Below are 24,290 nucleotides of genomic sequence, written 5' to 3' on the forward strand. Positions count from 1 at the left end.
TGATGATAAGAATCTCTTCCCAGGTTCCAAGGCCATACTGCATATGCTGTACGTGTATGTGCTGGTCTGTCCTTTTTTTTTTGAAGAAATGTATCCCTGACTTGTTTACTGTTCTTTGCTCTGACAAGATATAAAACTGTGCTGAGAAACACTGCTTCTCCAGAGCAGTTTCTCAGAGTAATCTGGGAAGCTGGCTTTCAGGCTATAGTCCTCAGTTTGGCTCAAATAAAACTCTTTCCTATTCTTATTATTGATTGTTTATTGATTATTTTCATTGACACCTCCCTCTATCCCGGACTCTGGAGTATAACCACAGTGTAACGTGCACTGAGCTGCACTGGTCTAGAAATTGTGTGAGCTAGGAAGCCCATCTGTGGGCCACAGAGGGGAGGCTGCTTGGCAAGGAAGCACATTTGCCCTTCTTGTCCATAAGTCTTTTGAAATAATTTGGTTTGAAAGTATTTTTTTCTGATTCTTGGTGTGTTTTTATGTGAACAAGTAGATGTCCTGTAAAGCACTGCTTCCTAACATCATTGCAGAAATGCACACGTCAGCACTGTGGAAATGGCCTCAGCATCTTCAAACAAAGACATGTTGGATCTCATCGCCAACCAAAGAGCCACTCTCACCTGTTCTTGCCTCTCTGTATCCTGTCTTAATTATACCTATGAGATAGGCATTCAAATAAGCTGGGCAAACAGATGGAAAACCTAGATGCAAATAATACCCAGCTGACAGTGGATAATGTTTACATGCATTGCCAGTTGGGTGTTGTCTTCAAACCATATGAAGCTGACTTGACATGGAACATCAAGACTAGTCCATTCATTTCCACCACAGCATTGCAGAATCTTGCTGTGACTGGCACTCCTGTGGTAATAATTCTCACAGAAGTTCATGCAATGATGGGAAGCCATATAGGCACAAAGAATGTCTAAATCTATACCAGATGGTGCACACAGGGAGATCAGTGAATTTGGATAGTTTGTGATAAGTATGTTTGCATTTTATTTTCTCCTTAAAAATAAAACACACACAGAAAAAAGCAGATCCACTTGAAATGAGAGCAGTGTGGAGGCCACAGCCACTAGGAAGACGGACCAAGTTTTCCACTTCTGTGGTTCCAATGAAAAGGGTTTTGCACTCGTTTGGCTGGGTCAGTTTCACCATCAGGTGTTCCAGGTGAGCAAGTCAGTTCTGGTTTCCTTCTAAAAGAGCCCCCATTTGGAATTCGCTGTGTGCCTCACATGTGTTTGTTTCTGCTGCCAAGGGATTACTTATGCTGGCTGGCTTGATTGAACGACCATATGGCAAAGGCTCCTGCACTTCCAGCGGCCCAGAGTTCCTTTCCAGCTGCAGAGGAAACACAAGCAGTGTAGAAGGAGATCAGATGGACTCTTCTCATCTCAGTTTTCTGGAGAGGTGGTGCGATGGCTTTTAGATTTTAAGTCAAGTAGCTGTCAGTCAATCTCTGAAGGAAGCTCAGCTGAGGGCACTGAAGTCTATCAGATCACCCAAGCTTACAGTTTATGCTTGTTTCCTTGTCTGTAAAGGTTGGAGCCGATGATCCTGAAGGTCCTTCTGATTCTACAATCCAGACGTTTTAAAGACTCATGCCCCCACCCCTACCCCACTCCCGCCCCACGCGCTACATGCTGACATGCACGTCAGCTACGCCCTCTGTACGATTTCCTATGGTGCCTTCTGGTTTGTTTTTTAGCCCAAGAAAGTTATCATGTTCTTACTGTCTCAAAAGCCCAGAAGTCACCATTTAGGTCATCCTTGAGGTGCAGAATTCCCTTTGTCCACTTCCTACGGAAGAAAATTGTTTTAAAGTGGGATAATGTAAACAAAAACGTTATTACTATTTGTTTCATGACATTTATTTATGTACAATGCTATGCAGGAGGATTTCTGCAAACCTTTATAACGGTGGTATGTCATAGAGTCAGAGTTAGGTTTTGAATCACAAATTTATTATAGAAAGATACCAATTTAATAAATGTGTTGCAGTAGGTCTTCTAATATTTGTATGCTAAAATGTGACAGACAAAACAGAAAAATGGTCACATCCAATAAGGGGGGAAAGTTTGGAATTAACTGCTGCAGATCATAGCCTGTGAGTGCCCCTTGTTGGGCCCAGAGATGACCTAGTATTAGCCCTTTAAGAGGGCATATGCCAGGTTGGGGTGCGGAGACCATTTGTAGCTCTAGGAAACGCTTTTGCCACCTAATTATGTATTCTGAGTTATAAAAAGGATTTGTAACTGCAAGTGGCTTTCAAAGAGTAATTTTCTACTGGTGTAAACAGCAACTACGAGATCTATAAATTAGAAAGAGTGACTGGAAAATCTCAGCAAAACTAACTTTCCCTGGACAGGTGCCTTTACTCAGGCATTTCTGGGCAAAGTCAGCTTTGCTAAGTAGCCATTAGGTCTCCACTGGTCAAGAGAAAGGGGAAAAATTCATCCCAAGCCGTGCCTTGGAAAGGAGTGTTTCAGTCATTACCTGTACTTGGTTTTTCTTGCAATCAAGAAACTGGTGGGAGGAATGAGAACTTCATGGGAAATAAGGCTTTGCATTCTTTGTTTATTGGAAAAATGCTTTGCTCTTTTGATTTACTTTTTGATTTACTCTCCAGGTAAGTCAGGAGAGGATGGCTGAGTTAGCTGGACCCTTTAACATCCCAGGCTTAGGCCAAGGCACCTGGATCCTGGCACCTCCTCCAGAACTTTCTCCAGATCTCTCTTGTTCTCTTTCTGGGGAACTAGGATGAACGTGCTCCTTACGTGGGGCGCTGTGTCAGGGCAGGAACCTCGAGGCACCTACCCCGAGAGTTATCACAGGCCAGGATGCATACCTCGTGTTGTTTCTTCCTTCATCGTCTTGATATTTTGATAAAGAACAAAGAGGCCTCTTCATAAAACAGACAGTAAGTCTTGCTCTAACCAAACGAGTCCACCACTGAGTGCCAGTTAATTCCCTTCCTTTGAAACTCAAACATATGATCAGACATATATGTCAAGTATTCCAACAACTGAAATGTTTTAATATTCTCTCCTATCTTCCCTGCTTATTTCCAAAATCCAAGTGCTTTTTTGCTGTAAGCAAAACTATGCGGGAAAGTTCTTTTCAAAAATGCTCTCCCATACCACCGAAAGTTTTCCTGATTATAAAAGGAACCTACTCAACTACTGATAGAAAAGTCCTGCAGCACAGAACAGGTGAGGAGACGCAGGGCGGCGGTGGGGGTCTGATGTGGGCGGGGCTCTCTGTAGGAGGCATATCTGGGCCTTGGGGCCCCGCAGGCCCAGTGGACCAGTTGGGTCCCTGAGCCAAGAATCTGTCTCAAGCAGGGGATGGGGGAGGGGTAGCAGGGGTACCTTGGCCTGTCGACTGGCTCCAGCAGCTCGAGGGTGCAAAGGGAGGTCATGAGTTTCAGTCTGCTGCTTAGCAAAGTTCACAAACACCTGGAGGCAGGGGAAGAGTAAGAGTAGGTAGATATTTCCAGAAAACGGCACCCTCCACCCACCCACCCACTTTGCTTTCTGTTTTCCCCAGTTAACTACAGCCCTGCTGGATCAGCTTGTGCCCTGCCCAGGGCACAGGGCTTTTTCTTGGAATTGTGAGCTAAGCCAAAGGAGTGCCCACAGGAGGATTAAAAGGTCAACAAGGCAAGGCAGATTCTCAGCTACCGGTGTCCTCCTGAAACTCTAAAGGAATAACTAAAATATCCCAAGCCAGGAGAACAGGAGCTGATCTCCCCACTTTTCTCTTCTCTCTTCAGTGTGCCTGTCCTTGCCTCCACCTGCTTATGCTGATAAGAATCTCCTCAAAGGGTAAACAGAGGCTTGCCTATTTCCACTGCTTTATTGAATAGTCTTTAAGGGTGTTTATTTAAAAAACAAAAAAACCCCAATAAAACCCAGAAACAAATGTCCATATGGATGAATGGATAAACAAAACATGGCATTTACATGCAACTGAACAGTATGCAACTTTAAAAAGAAAGGATATTCTAACACATGCTACCACGTGGATTTACCTTGAGGACATTATGTTCACCAAAATAAGCTAGGCACAAAAGGACAAATATCATGTGATTCCACTTATATGAGGTACGTGGAGTAGTCAACAGAAAGTAGAACGGTGGTTACCAGTGGCTGGGAGAGTGGTTACTGGGGAGTTATTGCTTGATGAACACAGAGTTTCAGTCTGGGAAGATGAAAAATTTCTGGAGATGGATGGTGGTGATGGTTGCACAACAATGTGAATATATCAATACTTAATGCCACTGAAGTGTAATGCCACTTAAAAATGGCTAATTATGATATATATATTTTTTTATATGTATTTTTTACCACAATAAAAAGTGATCACGTTAAAAAACCTGACACATGGCACACATTTATCAAAACTCACTGAACTGTACACTTTAAGTGGGTGCTTTCTATTGTATTTAAATTAAGCATTAGTAAAGTTGATTTGAAAAGAAAAAAAATGGCCACCACCACAAACCAGGAAGGAGAAATAATGTCCTAGAGTTGTGGGGAAGGATGCTGTAAAAAAGTCCGTGAAGTCTGCTGATGGCTGAAATATTGTTAGAAGACAATTTCTGATATTCCAAGTTTTGCCCTAATGGACAGAGGGACTAGAGTGTTGGCACTTGGGCATGTCCTGCCTCGCTCTCGTGTGGATTCCAGCCCAGCCTTTGCCCGGCCCCGCTCTGCACGTGGCGCCCTCTCGGCCTTGCCTGGTCCAGCGTGGTCTGCGTGACCGAGTACTCCTCGATGAGCAGGCTGTCCTTGTGGGAGACGAGCAGCCGGAAGATCCTGGCCAGGGAGGAGGAGGAGACCTGGAACTGCAGCATGTTGTAGTGCCTCTCCCTTTGCACGCTGCCTGGGAAGTTCCCCTGGAAGAACTGCTCCACGGGACCCAGGTCGGGAAGCAAGTCGTCCTTCGGGGATTTGATTTTCATTGTGACGACGTAGCCATCTCCAAACCTGAGGGAAGCACGTGGCGGTGTGGTACAGGTCTGTTAGCAGCTGGGTCTAAGGAAATCCTGAAATGAGGACTAGACTCATCAAAAATATTGGGGATTAAAGGCATGTACTATAGACCTTGTGTACATGTTTAAAACTAGGATTAAAAGGGCCATGATGGTTCCTGGAGAAGTGGTTTGATACTAGTTTTTAGAGGTCTAAATGCCTTGTGTGGTGAAGTGGGTCTCCAGACCTGTGTCACAGCTTCCTGTGTCCACCTCTTGGAGACATGGGTGTTCCCTGCTCCTTGCCCTTTAACATACTTGCTGAAGTCAAGGGTGGTCTGAGCCCTGTGCTGAGATCACAGGCTGCCCAGTGCTTACTCGGTGGTGGAAAGACTGCCCAGCCCTTTAAGAGACTGGCCTGGTGGAAGCAAAGGTTTGGGAAGGCAGCGCTTCCCTGGGGAAGCTTCCAGAACAAATGGAGCTGCCAGGGCCAGGGCCATCAGTGCTTCCCTCCTCCCCTCACCAGGTCACCCACCTGTGGATCAAGAATGGTCCACCAGAGTGAATGCATGGCTAGCTGGCTTCCCTTCACACTTACACCAGGGTATACTTACTTCAGTGCTCCCTCCATGATCCAGGATTGTTCCCCTTTACAATAAAATGCCTTTACCTTTCAGGCCCGGAAAATTGACCATCCTCCACGTGGGAACATTCCCTCTCATCTGCTCTCGCATGGGCATATTGAGGACTGAGAGGGAAAGGAGTAGGGAGCAACCATGTCTCAGCAGGTGGCCACTGTAAGTTGCTGACATGGGTCTGGCGACCTCACATGCTGAAGTCCCCCTAGATATCTGTGTAGTGTGCAAGCTGTAGTTGCTCAAGATATCATGGGTCAAGTGCCCAAATGCAGCTAATCTACTAGACCTTCCTCTCAACCACTTATCTGTATGATGTGTATGAAGCATGATGTGTATCATGCAAGACACTCTCCTGGATACATGGAGATGAAGCGTCTCGGTGTAGATGAGGTGAGTTAGGTTCTCTTCCTTTCACCAATGGGCGTGGTGACTTTTCTGTCCTGGGCTCTCATTTATCTCTGATAAATGAGTGATAACTATAAGTCCACCCTTCCTAGTTTATAAAGCATATCAGAAGGCAAAGGAGCATGACATTCTTAATAAAATCTTATTTTAAGTGATTGTCGGCTTTGGCACACAAACTGTTATTAATAACACATTATTTACAGCAGTCTACAATTTACAGGGACGGGATAATCCTGCTGAAGATTACTGGCATTGCTGGTTTGTCATATAATACATGGTCATTTCTCAAATTCAAAAGCATATGACATGGCAGAAAGGAACACTGATTGCTCAGGCCGTTTGGTCTCTGAATCATTCCTACCGTGGTTGTGGACTCTTATTAAATGGGTCATGGGTCCTGGATCTGTTGGGCTAAGTGGTGGGATAATTAGGCAGTGGTAGTGACCCTCCCTCATCCCAAGTGGGCTCTGCATTTGCCCCGATCAGAATCCCCATCTGGAGGCTCGGGGAGCCTTCAGCCATAGGCAGTTAGCCCAATAGAGAGGAGTTACATTCAGCACAACAGCTTTCTCCATCTACTGCTGCAGAATGAGGCCCAGACACCTCTGCCCGTGGGATGAGGGGGCAGCAGGACCCCCCCACATGTCAGTAGAGAGCACAGGCCCTGGTTGACTGCCCCTTTCTCCCCAGAAGGTAATAAAGGCAATCCCCACCATATCCTTACTTGTACTTGAGGTGCTGAATGGTGCCCAGACACTGAAAGGCGCCCTTCGCCATGATGGCAAGCCGGGTGCACAGGGCCTCGCACTCTTCCATGCTGGGGGTGGGGGAGAGCAGGTGAGGGCTGGGAGGATTGGACTCCATTGCCCGCCTGCTCCACCCCAGTCCCTAGGAATCTCTTGCCTGTGGGAAGTGAGGACCACGGCTCTCCCTTCTCTGATGATGCTCATGATGGTGTTCCACAGCATGCGGCGTGCCTGGGGGTCCATGCCTGTGGTGGGCTCGTCCTGTGGGGAGGCAGAGAGGCTGGTTCCGGCACCCTCCTTGGCTGACTCCCTCTGAGCAGCTCTGCTCTCTGGCGGACAAAGCACAAATTCACTCCCCCGTGGGGCAAGACCCGGGGAAGCCAGCACAGGGCATGGAAGGCGGGAGGTGAATCAGGACCGTGAAGAAACATCATGCACACCTCTAGACCCATTTCAGCCCGTGAATGGGTTAAGGTTGATTAAAAGGCCATGATAGAGTTATCTTAAAAAAAGGAAAAAATTCTCTATATATGTTTGCAAGGAGGCAGGAAGATAACTCAGGTGATTCTCAGGGTCCCTCCAAGGCCTGTGATCCATGACCTCATAAACCCCAGACTACAGGGGTATGGGGGCCTCAGGCCTGGTCCAGCTTTGGTGAGAACCACATGAGCCGTTGCTCCAGCCCAGTGCGTCTGTCCAGTTAGGACCCCAAACAGGCCTTGTCAGGCAGTAAAAATTTTTGACCAGTCCCTGACATTCTGCAGAGGGGCTGAACTTCCCTGCTAGAGCCTGCAGCCCCCAAGAGGCTTCCCAGGAACCCACAGTAAGAATGTGTTGTGACTCTATCTCCCCCCAAGAGCTGTGAACCAAACACTAGGTTGATATGCTCAAAACGAGCAGAATAGGCAACAGCCCAGACAAAAACAGCCCGCTGCGTTTTCTAAATCTGCTGACCCAACAACAGAGATGCAGCACTCGGCTCTTGCAAGCCCTTTGGTGGTCCCGGTGGTGCTCACCAGTAGCACCAGCAGTGGGCAGCCTATCAGTGCAATGGCTGTGGAGAGTTTCCGCTTATTGCCTGCACTGTAGGTGCCGGCCAGGCGGTCTGCGTAGAGAGACAGGCCCAGGCTCTGAATACTCCAGTTTGTCACCTAGGGAAGAGAAAGAAATCCCATTGGGGATAAACAAACAAGCAAACACCCCAAACCTCCACCAACTCAAAGTCTTGGGCTCCCAGATCGCACACCTTCAGGATGACAGACCCAGCTAGGCTGAAAAAGGACCGCCTGCTGGCTCATGGGGTGGCTCGTGGCCTTCAAGGGCCAGACGCCTCCTTTCCACCGTGGGCCTTAGATCTCAGTGTGGTTTGGTCTGCTCCACACCCGTTGGGTGTAGCCCCCTGAGAAATGGCCTTCAGCTTTACAAGAGTCGGACAATGCTTCTCACCCAGTGTCCTGGACTATCGCTAGGAGCAGAAGAGGAAGAGTCCTAGGGTCTGTTTAAGAAGATGGTGGGTCCCAGACCTGTTGATACCACCCCTCATCACGGTCACACTTGAAGTCTTGTGTGTGCATCTAATATACACTTATTGAGCACCTTCTATGAACCAGGCATAGAAGGGTGCTAGAGAATAATGGTGAACATGGCCATTGCTGCTGTACTCACAGATGGCAGGGGGTGGTGACAGACAACCAAAATACACAGAATAATGACAGATTGTAACAGCGCTTTGAGGGAACTCAACAGTAAACTATGGTAGAGAATACCGTGTGTGTGTGTGTGCGCATGTGTGCACGTGCATGTGCACAGAAGGAAAGCTAGGGAGGTCTCTTGGAGACAGGCCCACCATGCCTCTGCCTTCTGCACCTCTACCTGGAATGTTCTTCCCCTAGATATCCACATGGTTCACTCAGGTCTTCACCCAGAAGTCACTTCCTCTGTGAAGCTGTCCCTGGGCCGCCCTACATAAAAGTGCACACCCCACAATTCTTCCCTGCTTTATTTTTCCCCTAAGGACTTTTTACTCTCAAATGTACTGTATATTTTACTTGTTTATCTTTTTAGTGTCTGTCCCTCCCACTAGAATATAAGCTCCATTTTTTACTTTTTATTTGGAATAGTCCCCAACTGACAGAATCGTGTAAGAATAAGAATAGTGCAAAGAACACTCATAGACTCTTAGTCTCTATTTTCTCTCTCCTTCTCTTACACACACAAAAATACACACACACACACACACACACAATGTTTTCAGACTCATCTGAGGGTCAGTTATACTTGGCCCTTCATTCCTGAATACTTCAGTGTCTATTTCCTAAGTATAGGGACATCCTCTTACATAACCACAGTACAGTTATGATTGTCAGTAAATTTAATATTGTCACGATACTTTTATCTAGATTATTACCCTTCACAGTCTGGTTTTGCCAATTCACTCAGTAATGCCTTTCCAGCACTATTTTCTCTCCAGTACAGGCTGCAGTGTAGTGTACATTATTCAGTCACTGTGTCTACTTAGCCTCCTGTGATCAGGAACATCTCCATAGGCTTTCTCTGCCATTCCATGTCTTTTATGACTTTGATAATTTTTAAGAATACAACCCATATATACATATATATATTTTAATAGAATGTTCCTCTAGATCTTGTCAAATGTTTCCTCATGATAAGGTTCAGGTTATGCATCCCAATCAGAATATTCTGTAGGTGAAGTTGTGTCCTTCTCAGAGTAGCACATCTAGGGGTGTGGGAAGTCCATCTGACCCTCAGAGGTGATGGTGGTTTTGAGCACCCAGTTAAAGTGTTGTCTAATTTCTCCACTGTAAGATTATCAGGCTTCCCCCTCACAACCAATAAGCAATCTGTGGGAGATACTTTTAAGCCATAAAGATATCTTGCTTTTCATAAAAAATTTCCCCTAGACTCAGCAACCACAAATCTTGTCACCATCCAGTCTTTACTCTGACCCTTGCAAAATGATTTTTGAGCTCTGGAACTTCCTGCACACTAACTAGCTGGCTCTCAGCATTTGACTGTAGGCAAGAACCATCCCTTCTCTCCTGATTATTTACTTATCTACTTAACAATATGGAGTTATAAATCCCTACTTTTCCTCCAATGTTTTATAACTGTCATGGTATTTAATTACGTTGATGCTTAAATTGTCCCATATTTGGCCATTGGGAGCCCCTTCAAGATGGCTCCTGTGCACTTATGACATGCCTCTATCATTTTTTTTTTAAAGCACTCTTTACTTTCTGACATAATGGGATGTTCAAGGCTCATTTTACCTATGGTGTCTCAGCCCTGGAATTTGTCAGTTGTCTGAAGAGTCATAATTCCTTTTAGTGGGGAATGGTATTAGAGATCAAAATCTGGACACTTAAATATATTCATTTTAACTGGGGCATTTTTGCTTCTTGGCCTTTTCAGAGGACAGATATATGCACACACAAACATACACACACATGCACATACCTATGTATGCATATGTGCAATATACATGAGCACATACGGCATGCATGCACAAACATAAGCACATAACTATTTCATGAGTTCACAGTGATAGCTCCAATTCCAATCCATCCTTACAGGATTCTTTCTTACTTTCCCCCTTTTCATATTTGTATGTCTCTTCTTCCACGTTGAGAACTCTGGCTCCAAACAACATAAACGCATTTATTCATTTACTTAGTCCTATAAAACATGTAAAATTGTTTCAGAATTGCTTTGCCTATGCCACTATAAAAAACAAATCAGGGAGATTAACCAAGATGGCGGAGTAGAAGGACGTGCTCTCACTCCCTCTTGCGAGAGCACCAGAATCACAACTGGCTGCTGGACAATCATTGACAGGAAGACCCTGGACTTCACCTAGGAGGACACCCCACGTCCAAGGACAGAGGAGAAGCCACAGTGAGACGGTAGGAGGGGCGCAATCAGAGTAAAATCAAATCCCATAACTGCTGGGTGGGTGACTCACAGACTGGCGAACACTTATACCACAGAAGTCCACCCACTGGAGTGAAGGTTCTGAGCCCCACCTCAGGCTTCCCAACCTGGGGGTCTGGCAAAGGGAGGAGGAATTCCTAGAGAATCAGACTTTGAAGTCTAGTGGGAATTGATTGCAGGACTGTGACAGGACTGGGGGAAACAGAGACCCCACTCTTGGAGGGCACACACAAAGTAATGTGTGCATCGGGACCCAGGGGAAGGAGCAGTGACCCTGGGGGAGACTGAACCAGACGTACCTGCTGGTGTTGGGGGGTCTCCTGCAGAGGCGAGTGGTGGCTCTGTTTCACCGTGGGGATAAGGACACTGGCAGCAGAGGTCCTGGGAAGTTCTCCTTGGCGTGAGCCCTCCCAGAGTCTGCCATTAACCCCACCAAAGAGCACGGGTAGGCTCCAGTGTTGGGTTGCCTCAGGCAAAACAACCAACAGGGAGGGAACCCAGCCCCACCCATCAACAGTCAAGTGGATTAAGGTTTTACTGGGCTCTGATCGCCACAGCAACAGGGAGGGAACCCAGCCCCACCCATCAACAGTCAAGTGGATTAAGGTTTTACTGAGCTCTGACCGCCACAGCAACAGTCAGCTCTACCCACCACCAGAGCCTCCCATCAAGCCTCTTAGATAGCCTCAACCACCAGAGGGCAGACAACAGAAGCAAGAAAAACTACAATCCTGCAGCCTGTGGACCAAAAACCACAGTTACAGAAAGACAGAGAAGATGAAAAGGCAGAGGGCTATGTACCAGATGAAGGAACAAGAAAAAACCCCAGAAAAACAACTAAATGAAGTGGAGATAGGCAACCTTCCAGAAAAAGAATTCAGAATAATGATAGTGAAGATGATCCAGGACCTCGGAATAAGAATGGAGGCAAAGATTGAGAAGATGCAAGAAATGATTAACAAAGACCTAGAAGAATTAAAGAACAAACAAACAGAGATGACCAATACAATAACTGAAATGAAAACTACACTAGAAGGAATCAATAGCAGAATAACTGAGGCAGAAGAACGGATAAGTGACCTGGAAGACAGAATGGTGGAATTCACTGCTGCGGAACAGACTAAAGAAAAAAGAATAAAAAGAAATGAAGACAGCCTAAGAGACCTCTGGGACAACATTAAACGCAACAACATTCGCATTATAGGGGTCCCAGAAGGAGAAGAGAGAGAGAAAGGACCAGAGAAAATATTTGAAGAGATTATAATCGAAAACTTCCCTAACATGGGAAAGGAAATAGCCACCCAAGTCCAGGAAGCGCAGAGAGTCCCATACAGAATAAACCCAAGGAGAAACACGCCGAGACACATAGTAATCAAAGTGGCAAAAATTAAAGACAAAGAAAAATTATTGAAAGCAGCAAGGGAAAAACGACAAATAACATACAAGGGAACCCCCATAAGGTTAACAGCTGATTTCTCAGCAGAAACTCTGCAAGCCAGAAGGGAGTGGCATGAAATACTTAAAGTGATGAAAGGGAAGAACCTACAACCAAGATTACTCTACCCAGCAAGCATCTCATTTAGATTTGATGGAGAAATCAAAAGCTTTACAGACAAGCAAAAGCTAAGAGAATTCAGCACCACCAAACCAGCTCTACAACAAATGCTAAAGGAACTTCTCTAAGTGGGAAACACAAGAGAAGAAAAGGACCTACAAAAACAAACCCAAAACAATTAAGAAAATGGTCATAGGAACATACATATCGATAATTACCTTAAACGTGAATGGATTAAATGCCCCAACCAAAAGACATAGACTGGCTGAATGGATACAAAAACAAGACCCATATATATGCTGTCTACAAGAGACCCACTTCAGACCTAGGGACACATACAGACTGAAAGTGAGGGGATGGAAAAAGATATTCCATGCAAATGGAAATCAAAAGAAAGCTGGAGTAGCTATACTCATATCAGATAAAATAGACTTTAAAATAAAGAATGTTACAAGAGACAAGGAAGGACACTACATAATGATCCAGGGATCAATCCAAGAAGAAGATATAACAATTATAAATATATATGCTCCCAACATAGGAGCACCTCAATACATAAGGCAACTGCTAACAGCTATAAAAGAGGAAATCGACAGTAACACAATAATAGTGGGGGACTTTAACACCTCACTTACACCAATGGACAGATCATCCAAAATGAAAATAAATAAGGAAACAGAAGCTTTAAATGACACAATAGACCAGATAGATTTAATTGATATATATAGGACATTCCATCCAAAAACGGCAGATTACACGTTCTTCTCAAGTGCACACGGAACATTCTCCAGGATAGATCACATCTTGGGTCACAAATCAAGCCTCAGTAAATTTAAGAAAATTGAAATCATATCAAGCATCTTTTCTGACCACAACGCTATGAGATTAGAAATGAATTACAGGGAAAAAAACGTAAAAAAGACAAACACATGGAGGCTAAACAATATGTTACTAAATAACCAAGAGATCACTGAAGAAATCAAACAGGAAATAAAAAAATACCTAGAGACAAATGACAATGAAAACACGACGACCCAAAACCTATGGGATGCAGCAAAAGCGGTTCTAAGAGGGAAGTTTATAGCTATACAAGCCTACCTAAAGAAACAAGAAAAATCTCAAGTAAACAATCTAACTTTACACCTAAAGAAACTAGAGAAAGAAGAACAAACAAAACCCAAAGTTAGCAGAAGGAAAGAAATCATAAAGATCAGAGCAGAAATAAATGAAATAGAAACAAAGAAAACAATAGCAAAGATCAATAAAACTAAAAGTTGGTTCTTTGAGAAGATAAACAAAATTGATAAGCCATTAGCCAGACTCATCAAGAAAAAGAGGGAGAGGACTCAAATCAATAAAATCAGAAATGAAAAAGGAGAAGTTACAACAGACACCGCAGAAATACAAAACATCCTAAGAGACTACTACAAGCAACTTTATGCCAATAAAATGGACAACCTGGAAGAAATGGACAAATTCTTAGAAAGGTATAACCTTCCAAGACTGAACCAGGAAGAAACAGAAAATATCAACAGACCAATCACAAGTAATGAAATTGAAACTGTGATTAAAAATCTTCCAACAAACAAAAGTCCAGGACCAGATGGCTTCACAGGTGAATTCTATCAAACATTTAGAGAAGAGCTAACACCCATCCTTCTCAAACTCTTCCAAAAAATTGCAGAGGAAGGAACTCTCCCAAACTCATTCTATGAGGCCACCATCACCCTGATACCAAAACCAGACAAAGACACTACAAAAAAAGAAAATTACAGACCAATATCACTGATGAATATAGATGCAAAAATCCTCAACAAAATACTAGCAAACAGAATCCAACAACACATTAAAAGGATCATACACCACGATCAAGTGGGATTTATCCCAGGGATGCAAGGATTCTTCAATATACGCAAATCAATCAATGTGATACACCATATTAACAAATTGAAGAATAAAAACCATATGATCATCTCAATAGATGCAGAAAAAGCTTTTGACAAAATTCAACACCCATTTCTGATAAAAACTCTCCAGAAAGTGGGCATAGAGGGAACCTACCTCAACATAATAAAGGCCATATATGACAAACCCACAGCAAACATCATTCTCAATGGTGAAAAACTGAAAGCATTTCCTCTAAGATCAGGAACGAGACAAGGATGTCCACTCTCACCACTATTATTCAACATAGTTCTGGAAGTCCTAGCCACGGCAATCAGAGAAGACAAAGAAATAAAAGGAATACAAATTGGAAAAGAAGAAGTAAAACTGTCACTGTTTGCAGATGACATGATACTATACATAGAGAATCCTAAAACTGCCACCAGAAAACTGCTAGAGCTAATTAATGAATATGGTAAAGTTGCAGGTTACAAAATTAATGCACAGAAATCTCTTGCATTCCTATACACTAATGATGAAAAATCTGAAAGAGAAATTATGGAAACACTCCCATTTACCATTGCAACAAAAAGAATAAAATACCTAGGAATAAACCTACCTAGGGATACAAAAGACCTGTATGCAGAAAACTATAAGACACTGATGAAAGAAATTAAAGATGATACCAACAGATGGAGAGATATACCATGTTCTTGGATTGGAAGAATCAACATTGTGAAAATGAGTATACTACCCAATCTACAGATTCAATGCAATCCCTATCAAATTACCAATGGCATTTTTTACGGAGCTAGAACAAATCATCTTAAAATTTGTATGGAGACACAAAAGACCCCGAATAGCCAAAGCAGTCTTGAGGCAAAAAAATGGAGCTGGAGGAATCAGACTCCCTGACTTCAGACTATACTACAAAGCTACAGTAATCAAGACAATATGGTACTGGCACAAAAACAGAAACATAGATCAATGGAACAAGATAGAAAGCCCAGAGATTAACCCACGCACCTATGGTCAACTAATCTATGACAAAGGAGGCAAAGATATACAATGGAGAAAAGACAGTCTCTTCAATAAGTGGTGCTGGGAAAACTGGACAGCCACATGTAAAAGAATGAAATTAGAATACTCCCTAACACCATACACAAAAATAAACTCAAAATGGATTAGAGACCTAAATATAAGACTGGACACTATAAAACTCTTAGAGGAAAACATAGGAAGAACACTCTTTGACATAAATCACAGCAAGATCTTTTTCGATCCACCTCCTAGAGTAATGGAAATAAAAACAAAAATAAACAAGTGGGACCTAATGAAACTTCAAAGCTTTTGCACAGCAAAGGAAACCATAAACAAGACGAAAAGACAACCCTCAGAATGGGAGAAAATATTTGCAAATGAATCAACGGACAAAGGATTAATCTCCAAAATATATAAACAGCTCATTCAGCTCAATATCAAAGAAACAAACACCCCAATCCAAAAATGGGCAGAAGACCTAAATAGACATTTCTCCAAAGAAGACATACAGACGGCCACGAAGCACATGAAAAGATGCTCAACATCACTAATTATTAGAGAAATGCAAATCAAAACTACAATGAGGTATCACCTCACTCCTGTTAGAATGGGCATCATCAGAAAATCTACAAACAACAAATGCTGGAGAGGGTGTGGAGAAAAGGGAACCCTCTTGCACTGTTGGTGGGAATGTAAATTGATACAGCCACTATGGAGAACAATATGGAGGTTCCTTAAAAAACTAAAAATAGAATTACCATATGACCCAGCAATCCCACTACTGGGCATATACCCAGAGAAAACCGTAATTCAAAAAGACACGTGCACCCGAATGTTCATTGCAGCACTATTTACAATAGCCAGGTCATGGAAGCAACCTAAATGCCCATCAACAGACGAATGGATAAAGAAGTTGTGGTACATATATACGATGGAATATTATTCAGCCATAAAAAGGAACGAAATTGAGTCATTTGTTGAGAAGTGGATGGATCTAGAGACTGTCATACAGAGTGAAGTAAGTCAGAAAGAGAAAAACAGATATCGTATGTTAATGCATGTATGTGGAACGTAGAAAAATGGTACAGATGAGCCAGTTTGCAGGGCAGAAGTTGAGACACAGATGTAGAGAATGGACATATGGACACCAAGGGGGGAAAACTGCGATGAGGTGGGGATGGTGATGTGCTGAATTGGGCGATTGGGATTGACATGTATACACTGATGTGTATAAAACTGATGCCTAATAAGAACCTGCAGTATAAAAAAACAAACAAAACAACTAATACTAAACTTTCATTGGGTTATTTGTATGGAAATATGTTAATATAAATGTTTCAGACATTACATGAAATTTCTAAAAATCTTATATTTGTATTTGTATGGAAATATGTATGGAAATATGTTAATATAAATGTTTCAGACAGTACATGAAATTTCTAAAAATCTTATATTTGTATTTGTATGGAAATATGTTAATATAAATGTTTCAGACATTACATGAAATTTCTAAAAATCTTATATTTGTATTTGTATGGAAATATGTATGGAAATATGTTAATATAAATGTTTCAGACATTACATGAAATTTCTAAAAATCTTATATTTGTATTTGTATGGAAATATGTATGGAAATATGTTAATATAAATGTTTCAGACATTACATGAAATTTCTAAAAATCTTATATTTGTATTTGTATGGAAATATGTATGGAAATATGTTAATATAAATGTTTCAGACATTACAGGAAACGTCTAAAAATCTTATATGTTCTGGTATAATGTTATAAGTAATAATCCTAGTTATTACTTTAAAATGTATATCTCAGAAATAACTAATTTTCTTGTCAACTGCATTATTATGAACTTTCATCAAATCTTTAACCAAGGTCATTTTTAAGTCTTTTGTCATTTACAGACAGTTCTGGGTGTACTCTGATGATTTTGCAAATATGTTCCTATAAAAGAGTTTCATCTTCAAGAAATTCATGGAAAAGACTCTGACAAGTACAGGTTTCTGGTAACTGACTGTACTGCTGAACTGAATGAATAAGCATTTTCAGAACTCTAATGAAAAACTGATGAACTCATAAAAGTGCTAACAAAAGATCAAGATGAAAAAAAAGAAATTAATTACATGGGACTGAGTGAACTGATGAGGATGAGTATAATTTTTGTGACTTTCTGTCTGAATTAAAAAAAAAAAAAATCCCACAAGGACTCAGAGGAAAAGAATATACAAATCAATTTTCACTGCAAAGTAAAGGAGCTGTTACAGTGGAGGATTACTGGACTGAATGTCAATGTTATGACATAGTATAAGTGTGTTTCATGTTTGGTAATTGCAATCATTGTTGCTTTTGTTGTGGTCATCCATGTACAATGCTTGGTGTCAGTCTATCTATCTCTTGTAAAAATAAAATACAGTGTGTGCGTGTGGAAAAAAAAAAAAAAAAAACAAAAACAAAAACAAAAAAAAAAAAAAAAAAACAAAAAACAAATCAACTAAAAAGAGCTCACAATTTGCTTGCAGCTCTTTCTCTCTGCTCCACCTGCCCAAGACTGAGGATATACTGTCAAATATTGTATCATCAGTTATTTGTATTAGTTCTTTTCCTCCCCTCCTGTATGATTATTACATTCATTTGAAATAAAATTGGATTAATTTGTTTTAGTTTGCTTTCAGTGTTAGGATTTTCTTTTTGTTTTCATTTTTACCTCTTCTTCATTCTTACTGATTTAGTTTTATTTTTTTGAATATATAGAACATTAACATGCTTCCAGAAGTTTAAACTATACAAAAAAAATACCGAGAGAAGTGTTATTCTCTCCCATTTCCCTCTTGCTGATCACTACATTTATTGTTTTCCAGTTTATCCTTCCTATATTTCTATTTGTAAAGGTAAGCAGACATATTTATGCTTTCTTATTTTTCCTACTTTCTTACACTAAAAATTAGCATTCTACATGTGCTCTTTTGCACTTTGCTTTTTTCACTTAACTATATCTCCTAGAAATAACTCCATATCAGTTCACAGAGATTTTCTTTGCTTCTGTTTTTTTTTTTTTTACAGCTGCATAAGACCTTATTGTATGTATTTATCACAAATTATTCAGCCAATTTCCTATGTCTGAACATTTAGCTAATTTCCCATATTTTACGAGTAAAATGCAGTGAATAACCTTGTGCATAGGCATTTTGTACTGGATCAAAGGGTAAATGTGTATACCGTTTTGTTAGATATTAGGGCAGGACTTTTTTTAATCTGTTTTGTTCACTGCTATACCCTGTTTTCCAGAACAGTACTTGACACGTAGCAGACACTCAGTTGAGTATTTGTTGAATGAATAAATGGATAGCGTGCTCCAGCCTTCCCATCTCTAAATAAATGTATTCTCATAAAGCAGGTTCTCAAGTGGCCATAACAAACCACGTTTATTTACCCTCTTGATTTTCTCTGCTGGTACACCTCGAAGCCGGGCATAAAGGTAAAGATGTTCTCGCCCTGTAAGCAGGTCATCGATTGCATCAAACTGAGGACAGTAGCCCATACTTTGATGGACGTCAGAAATATTGGTTAAAATACTGCAAGAAGAAAAAGCAGTTAGCAGGTTTTCTTCACAAAGTGGGTGACCGGAGATCTAGGGCTGGAGGAGTTTCTGCCAATAAGATAAGAAAGCTGCCTCTTCTCTTCTCCCATTTTGCTTTAGATATGTGCACGACATTTAGCAATCAGAGCAGGGGCTGTTTGGTTAGAAACTGATAAACTCCAGGAGGTCTGAGCTTTGAATCCAGTCAGATTCTCCCGTTTCCCTGTCTAGGATAAACTGAATACCTGCTACCCAAAGACAGCTATGCTTTTGGATTGGTTCACCTCTTAAAAACAAAGGGAAGATCAAATTTAAGAAAATGACTAGTGGTTTTTGATCCCTTTCAAACATTTGGAAAGTTGCTAGAGAAGACGTGTGCTTTCCAATGGAAGTAAATTTCTCCATTTGTGTTTACTGGCAGAGATACAGTCAATGAAAGAGGAACCAATCAGATCACCACCTAGAGCAAGAGGCTGGCAGAAGAGAAGAAGAAATGAAATGAACTGAGTCTATCAACTCCCTTTGACCAATATATTCTCTCCCGCTAGAAAATATATTGCCTTGATGAAAAAATAAACTGTCCATAGACTGGTCTAATTTCTTTCCCCCTTCTCTTATAGCTTAGGGTCTGTGAATAAAGGATGGATGCAACAGTATGCAACAGGATGGGACAGAGAGAGGCCATGTAGCTCCCCACTATGACAAAAACTACTTAGGTATGGCTGGGCCAATTAAAACCACCCCCCGAGAAGCAAGGAGGGTCCTTCACCAAATTCACAGGAACTACTCCACTGAAGAACCTGAATCCTGTGTCTTAAACCTATACGTTCTTTCTAGCTTCTGTCTTGGTTTTACCTTCTGGGCATCTGACTGTGTCTCACTTGGAGTATAACTTGATGTCTCATGGTAAAACCTATTACATCCCTCTGCCCTCCACTCCTTGCCCTTTCCCCTTTGTTACCATCATGAAGTCATTTGCTTGGCTAAGCTAGATCTGAAAATGAGATAGACCCAGCCATGGCTCCACCTCTGCCATTCCCTTTGCTCTAGACCCAACAGGGATGGCTGGGAAACCAAATTCATCCTATTTGAGCCAGTGAAGAATGCTCAGGACTCTCCCTACCCAGGGAGCATTGGGCCATGTTGAGGATGGCTTTCCGTAGTCAAGCAGAAGTTGGTTAGATATCAGCAGTGCCTAACTCCACCCATAAACCAGGGCAGAGAGTTTCTCTGGGCACATCTAATGTGTGTGAGCTCTGCTGTTCAAGGGGCAGCCTGGAAAGAGGCAGACAAGTGCAGGCTCATGTTCTCTGTACTGTCCTGTGGATGACCAGTCTGTTTCCATGATCCTTTATTTCAGAGCACAGCAGGCACCCTCCCAGAATCCAAGGGCACATGCCAGTTTTCCCTTTATAGAGGAACCTTGGCCTGCAAAGCCAAGTGTTGACACAGAAATAGCCAATGCAGATTAAAGCCTCTGAGGGCCCCAAACCATCGCCCATCTAGAAACTCAACCCAGAGAAAGGATGTGTCACCACAGAGGTTCTTAACCTGGGGTCCAGGAGTTCCTGTAGGGTCACAAATGTGCTTCAGGGCTCAGTAAATTCCCCAAATGCAAAGAATGTATGAAGAGAAGTAATGGGAAACAATGGTGTATTTTTATAGGAAGAAGGTGCGTGTGTTCATCAGATGATCAAAGGGCGAGATGCTTATGACCCACGAAAGACTAAGAACCACTGATTTGGTGCTTCTCAGAGCTTTCCTAGAATTCACGCTAACAGAGGAATCTCTTAACAATCACAATTCAATTAAATTTTCCAGAGAGTCTATGTCTTAGGCTTTTTGGACCATGTCCTCTGGGAGGTCCACCCTTCTGCAAAGATCTTTCAGACTCTCAGAGTCACCCTCAGATACACAGTCAATGTTTACCCTTCCTATGGTGGGACAAGGACATGGCTTAGGACCTGGGAGAGACACCCAGACAGGATGAGCAGGACACTCACCTCTTGCCTGCGACAGTGGCATCGCCTGACGTCACTGTGCTGTCCCCAGTGAGCATCTTGAATGTGGTTGTTTTGCCAGCTCCATTCACTCCCAGGAGGCCAAAGCACTGAGGGAGAACACACAGAATTGGCCTCGCCCTAGATCCCAGGAAGGTCTGGAGTGTCAGGTGCTAGGGCAAGTGTGTGGGGTGGGGGGAGGCATTTTAGGCCTGCGCTGCCTTTGTGGAGGTCACTAGCCATGTATGGTGTAAGGCAGCAGAATGTGCCACTTAGGCATAAGGATGCTTTTGAGCCGAAGGCAAATGAGAAGAAGCAGATATAAGAAAAGCTCTCTGCCCTCCCCCCTATTTGCTTCAAAGCAGGACATAAATTTACAAGGTGTTTCCCTTTCCTCTCTACCAAGATGGACAAAAATTAATCACTGGAGACAACTTTAGACTCTTACCAGCTTGGAAATGAAACCAGAGGAATCTATATAACAAACTTTACTAACTAGCCTTTATCTACCATTAGTTACCCATATACTTGCCTTCCTACAATTTGCCACCCTAGAAACTATGAGTCCCTTTCCTTTGTCTTGCAACTTCCCTAAAAATGTATTGTTCCTTTGCTAAGATGCTATATAAACCCAAGTTCTAACCACCCCTTTGAGGTAGTCCTCTCCCCTGTGTATGTACGGTACACATGCTAACAAACTTCTCTTTGTTCTTCTCTTGTTAACCGGTCTTTGGTCAGGCCAGTTGACAGAGCCCCAGCCCCAGAACCTAAGAGGGTAGTAGGAAGGAGGATTTTTCCTCCATGACAGTGGCTACTGAGCACTTGAAATGTATCTACATGTGCTATAAGATAAAACACACACTAGATTTTGAAGACTTAGAACAATAACAAAAAAAGAATGTAAAATATCTCACAAATAATGTTTTATACGAATTACATGTTGAAGTGATACTATTTCAGATATATTGGATAAAATTAATGATTAAGATTAATTTCACCTGCTTTTACTTTTTTCCTTTGGCTACTAGAAAATTAGAATGACCTGACCTACGGTGGGACATGTTTTATGTCTACTGGCCAGCTGTGCTTGAGAGGAGACCAGAGTCATGCATAGGAGCTGATTTTCTGAGGCCCTTTCACAAGTGGCCTGCAGAGTACCCACCTCTCCGGGGCGGACTCCCACACACAGCCTGTCCACTGCTGGGCTGGAGCTGCCTGAATAAATCTGTAAGATCCAGAGAAAGTGAGCTGAGGACTGAGAGAGGGTTAAGTAGGGAGGGCAAGAGAGCAAAGGACGGTTTAGGCGAAGGTTACATTTTGACACGAATGTGCAGAGAGGTGCTGTGAGCACTGAATCTCGAAGCTGACCCCGTGCGGAAATGGAATGGAGGAAGGTTAGCGGGGCTCAGCTGCAGTGGCTGTCGCTGAGGCCCTGTGTCCGTGCCCAAGATGAATACTAGGGAAAGCGCATTGAGTGCTCTTGGAAGACACGTTATAACACCGAGGTTTTATAACCTCACATAAAATTAGGGAAAGGAATTGCTTGGATAAGCATATTGCTTATTCTACAGAAGGCAAATTACAACGTGGTGCCCTCTCTGGTCCAACTGGCACCTCCAAACTAACATGCCGGCAACTATTCCCTTACCTTGGTTAGTTCATTTAGCCTTAAGATATCAGTTTTATTTCCTCCACTAACAATTCTTTGTCTTTCTTCAGCCACATCATCATCTTCATCTATGATAGGCTCCTTAGCGGGCTCGGTAGTCCTAGATGAAGAAAAGAGGACGGAGTGGGCTGGTGTACAGCATCCTTGGCACTGTTCTTTTCCTCTGACATTCTTCCCATTCCCCGGCTTCTGCCCCAGCCTGGCCTTCCACCCCCGCAAGCTTGAACTCTCAAAAGGACTCCCCACAGGACAGGCATTAGGCATTAGGCAGAGGGGGCAAGTGCTCGAGTCCAGAGTCTGCCCTGGGCTCCAGTCCTGGCCTTCCCATGTGTGACTTTGGGCATGTCACCGAACCTCTCCAAACCTCACCTCCCTCAACCATAAGATAGGGAGGGGCTGGTAAGAGCGTGTGCCTCGTGGGATTGTGGTGGAGATGCACGTGGCACAGTGTCTGGCACAGAGTCAAGACTCCTAACCTGGGAGCTGTTATCATGAAAAACCCTTCGTCTATGGCAAGCACTCAGCAAATGAGAGTTACTAGCGCCCAAGCCTCCCGCTTCTTTTAGTCCATCAGGTTATCTCACACCCCCAACCACAGTTCTCCAGCAGCTGTACGTTAAAGCCCTAACTCCCCAGCTGAGGTCCCAGAGCCCTGCGGTCAGGGTCCACCCACCCTTCCCACCCGCTCTCCCATTTATCTCTTGGACTAACCCCTCCGCCAACTGCTGGATCTACCCATGGTCCCCAGCCCATGCTAGCCTTTCCCAGCTCGAGCCCCCGCAGGCATCGCCAGTGGCCCAGTGTTCTCGTTCTCCTGCCCTGCGGAGCAGAATCCTCCTCGTCCTTAAAAGCACAGCGTCTTCTCTGAAACCCTCCCTGAACACCTTGACCTCCATGCTTTCCTTCCTTCCTCCCTGGCCATATCCAGTTCATTACTAAGTACTGTCTGACAGACTTCCTACTATTTATCCAGTCAACTTCTTTTACTCCATCTCCTAATGCCCCCATTCATTTTTCAGGTTACCACTGTCTCACGCCCGGGTGCCAAAGCGGCCTCCTGTCCGGTCTCTCCCCTTCTAACCCCAGCAGATCATGTCATTCCCCTGAGCAAAACACCCCAACAGCTTTCTGCTGCCCTCAGCCTTAAATTCTATATCCTCACCAAGGTGGGGGGCATTTCACCACCTGGCTCTGCCCTCCTCTCCAGGCCCATCTCTCATCCCTCTCACCCTCTCCTTTCACGGACATCCTGAACTCCCTACAGGCAGGCATGTCCTCTACTGAGAGCACCTCTTCTTCCTCCCTCTCCTTCCTCTCTTTTCCTGGTTGCTTCTCAGTATGGGCATGGCTGTCTTCTTGAAGCCAGAGACTGTGGCATACTTCTCTGGTCTTCTTTCCGGCCTAATGCAGCAGGACGCGCTCGATGGTGCCGACACCAGAGTCTGAAGCTAATGAGTCTGTTTTAGTAAATAACTCCTCCCTCTCTCTCGCCCCATGCCCCCTAAGATGTGGCCAAAGCTGCGGGGATCCTGTAAGGGCTGAGGCTCCCGTGGATGGCGACTCCTCACACCGTCTCTCCCACACTAGAACCACGTACTGGCCATGTTGTTTTATTCTAAGTGTGTTGACACCCATTATCTCATTCAAACTCTTTCCAACAATTCAATTCCCTGTGGATCAAAACCTAAAGACAAGTCCTCTGAATCTTTATTTACATGTGAGCACATTCAGCCTGAAAGGATGAGAAGATAAGAGACAAACACTGTCAAGGAAAGTTTCTTCTGAGTGCCCCATGATTTGCAATCTGGGCCTCTGGGCTGAGC

General features: G+C 43.2%; 1 protein-coding gene and 1 long non-coding RNA gene across 2 annotated transcripts in view; one reads left to right on the top strand and one right to left on the bottom strand.

Annotated features, from left to right (window-relative positions):
* Positions 1-553: 553 nt before the first annotated feature.
* LOC130704764 (uncharacterized) lies at positions 554-1,344 on the top strand. The gene is made up of 3 exons (XR_009005239.1): positions 554-645; positions 1,040-1,182; positions 1,271-1,344. It is a non-coding gene; the product is annotated as an uncharacterized LOC130704764 (long non-coding RNA).
* A 279-nt stretch (positions 1,345-1,623) lies between these two features.
* The window catches only part of ABCA4 (ATP binding cassette subfamily A member 4), a 145,274-nt gene continuing 122,607 nt past the window's right edge, over positions 1,624-24,290 (bottom strand). Inside the window, exons 41-50 of the mRNA XM_057528069.1 lie at positions 22,447-22,567; positions 21,961-22,023; positions 20,802-20,908; positions 18,652-18,793; positions 7,793-7,927; positions 6,934-7,037; positions 6,755-6,847; positions 4,754-5,003; positions 3,384-3,470; positions 1,624-1,812 (exon numbers count right to left, since the gene is read on the bottom strand). Coding sequence (XP_057384052.1) covers positions 1,777-1,812; positions 3,384-3,470; positions 4,754-5,003; positions 6,755-6,847; positions 6,934-7,037; positions 7,793-7,927; positions 18,652-18,793; positions 20,802-20,908; positions 21,961-22,023; positions 22,447-22,567 — 1,138 coding nt within the window. The 3' untranslated portion in view covers positions 1,624-1,776. The remainder of the gene's footprint in view (positions 1,813-3,383; positions 3,471-4,753; positions 5,004-6,754; positions 6,848-6,933; positions 7,038-7,792; positions 7,928-18,651; positions 18,794-20,801; positions 20,909-21,960; positions 22,024-22,446; positions 22,568-24,290) is intronic.

Source organism: Balaenoptera acutorostrata, chromosome 1 (genome assembly GCF_949987535.1).
Source record: "Balaenoptera acutorostrata chromosome 1, mBalAcu1.1, whole genome shotgun sequence".
Taxonomy (NCBI): Eukaryota; Metazoa; Chordata; class Mammalia; order Artiodactyla; family Balaenopteridae; genus Balaenoptera; species Balaenoptera acutorostrata.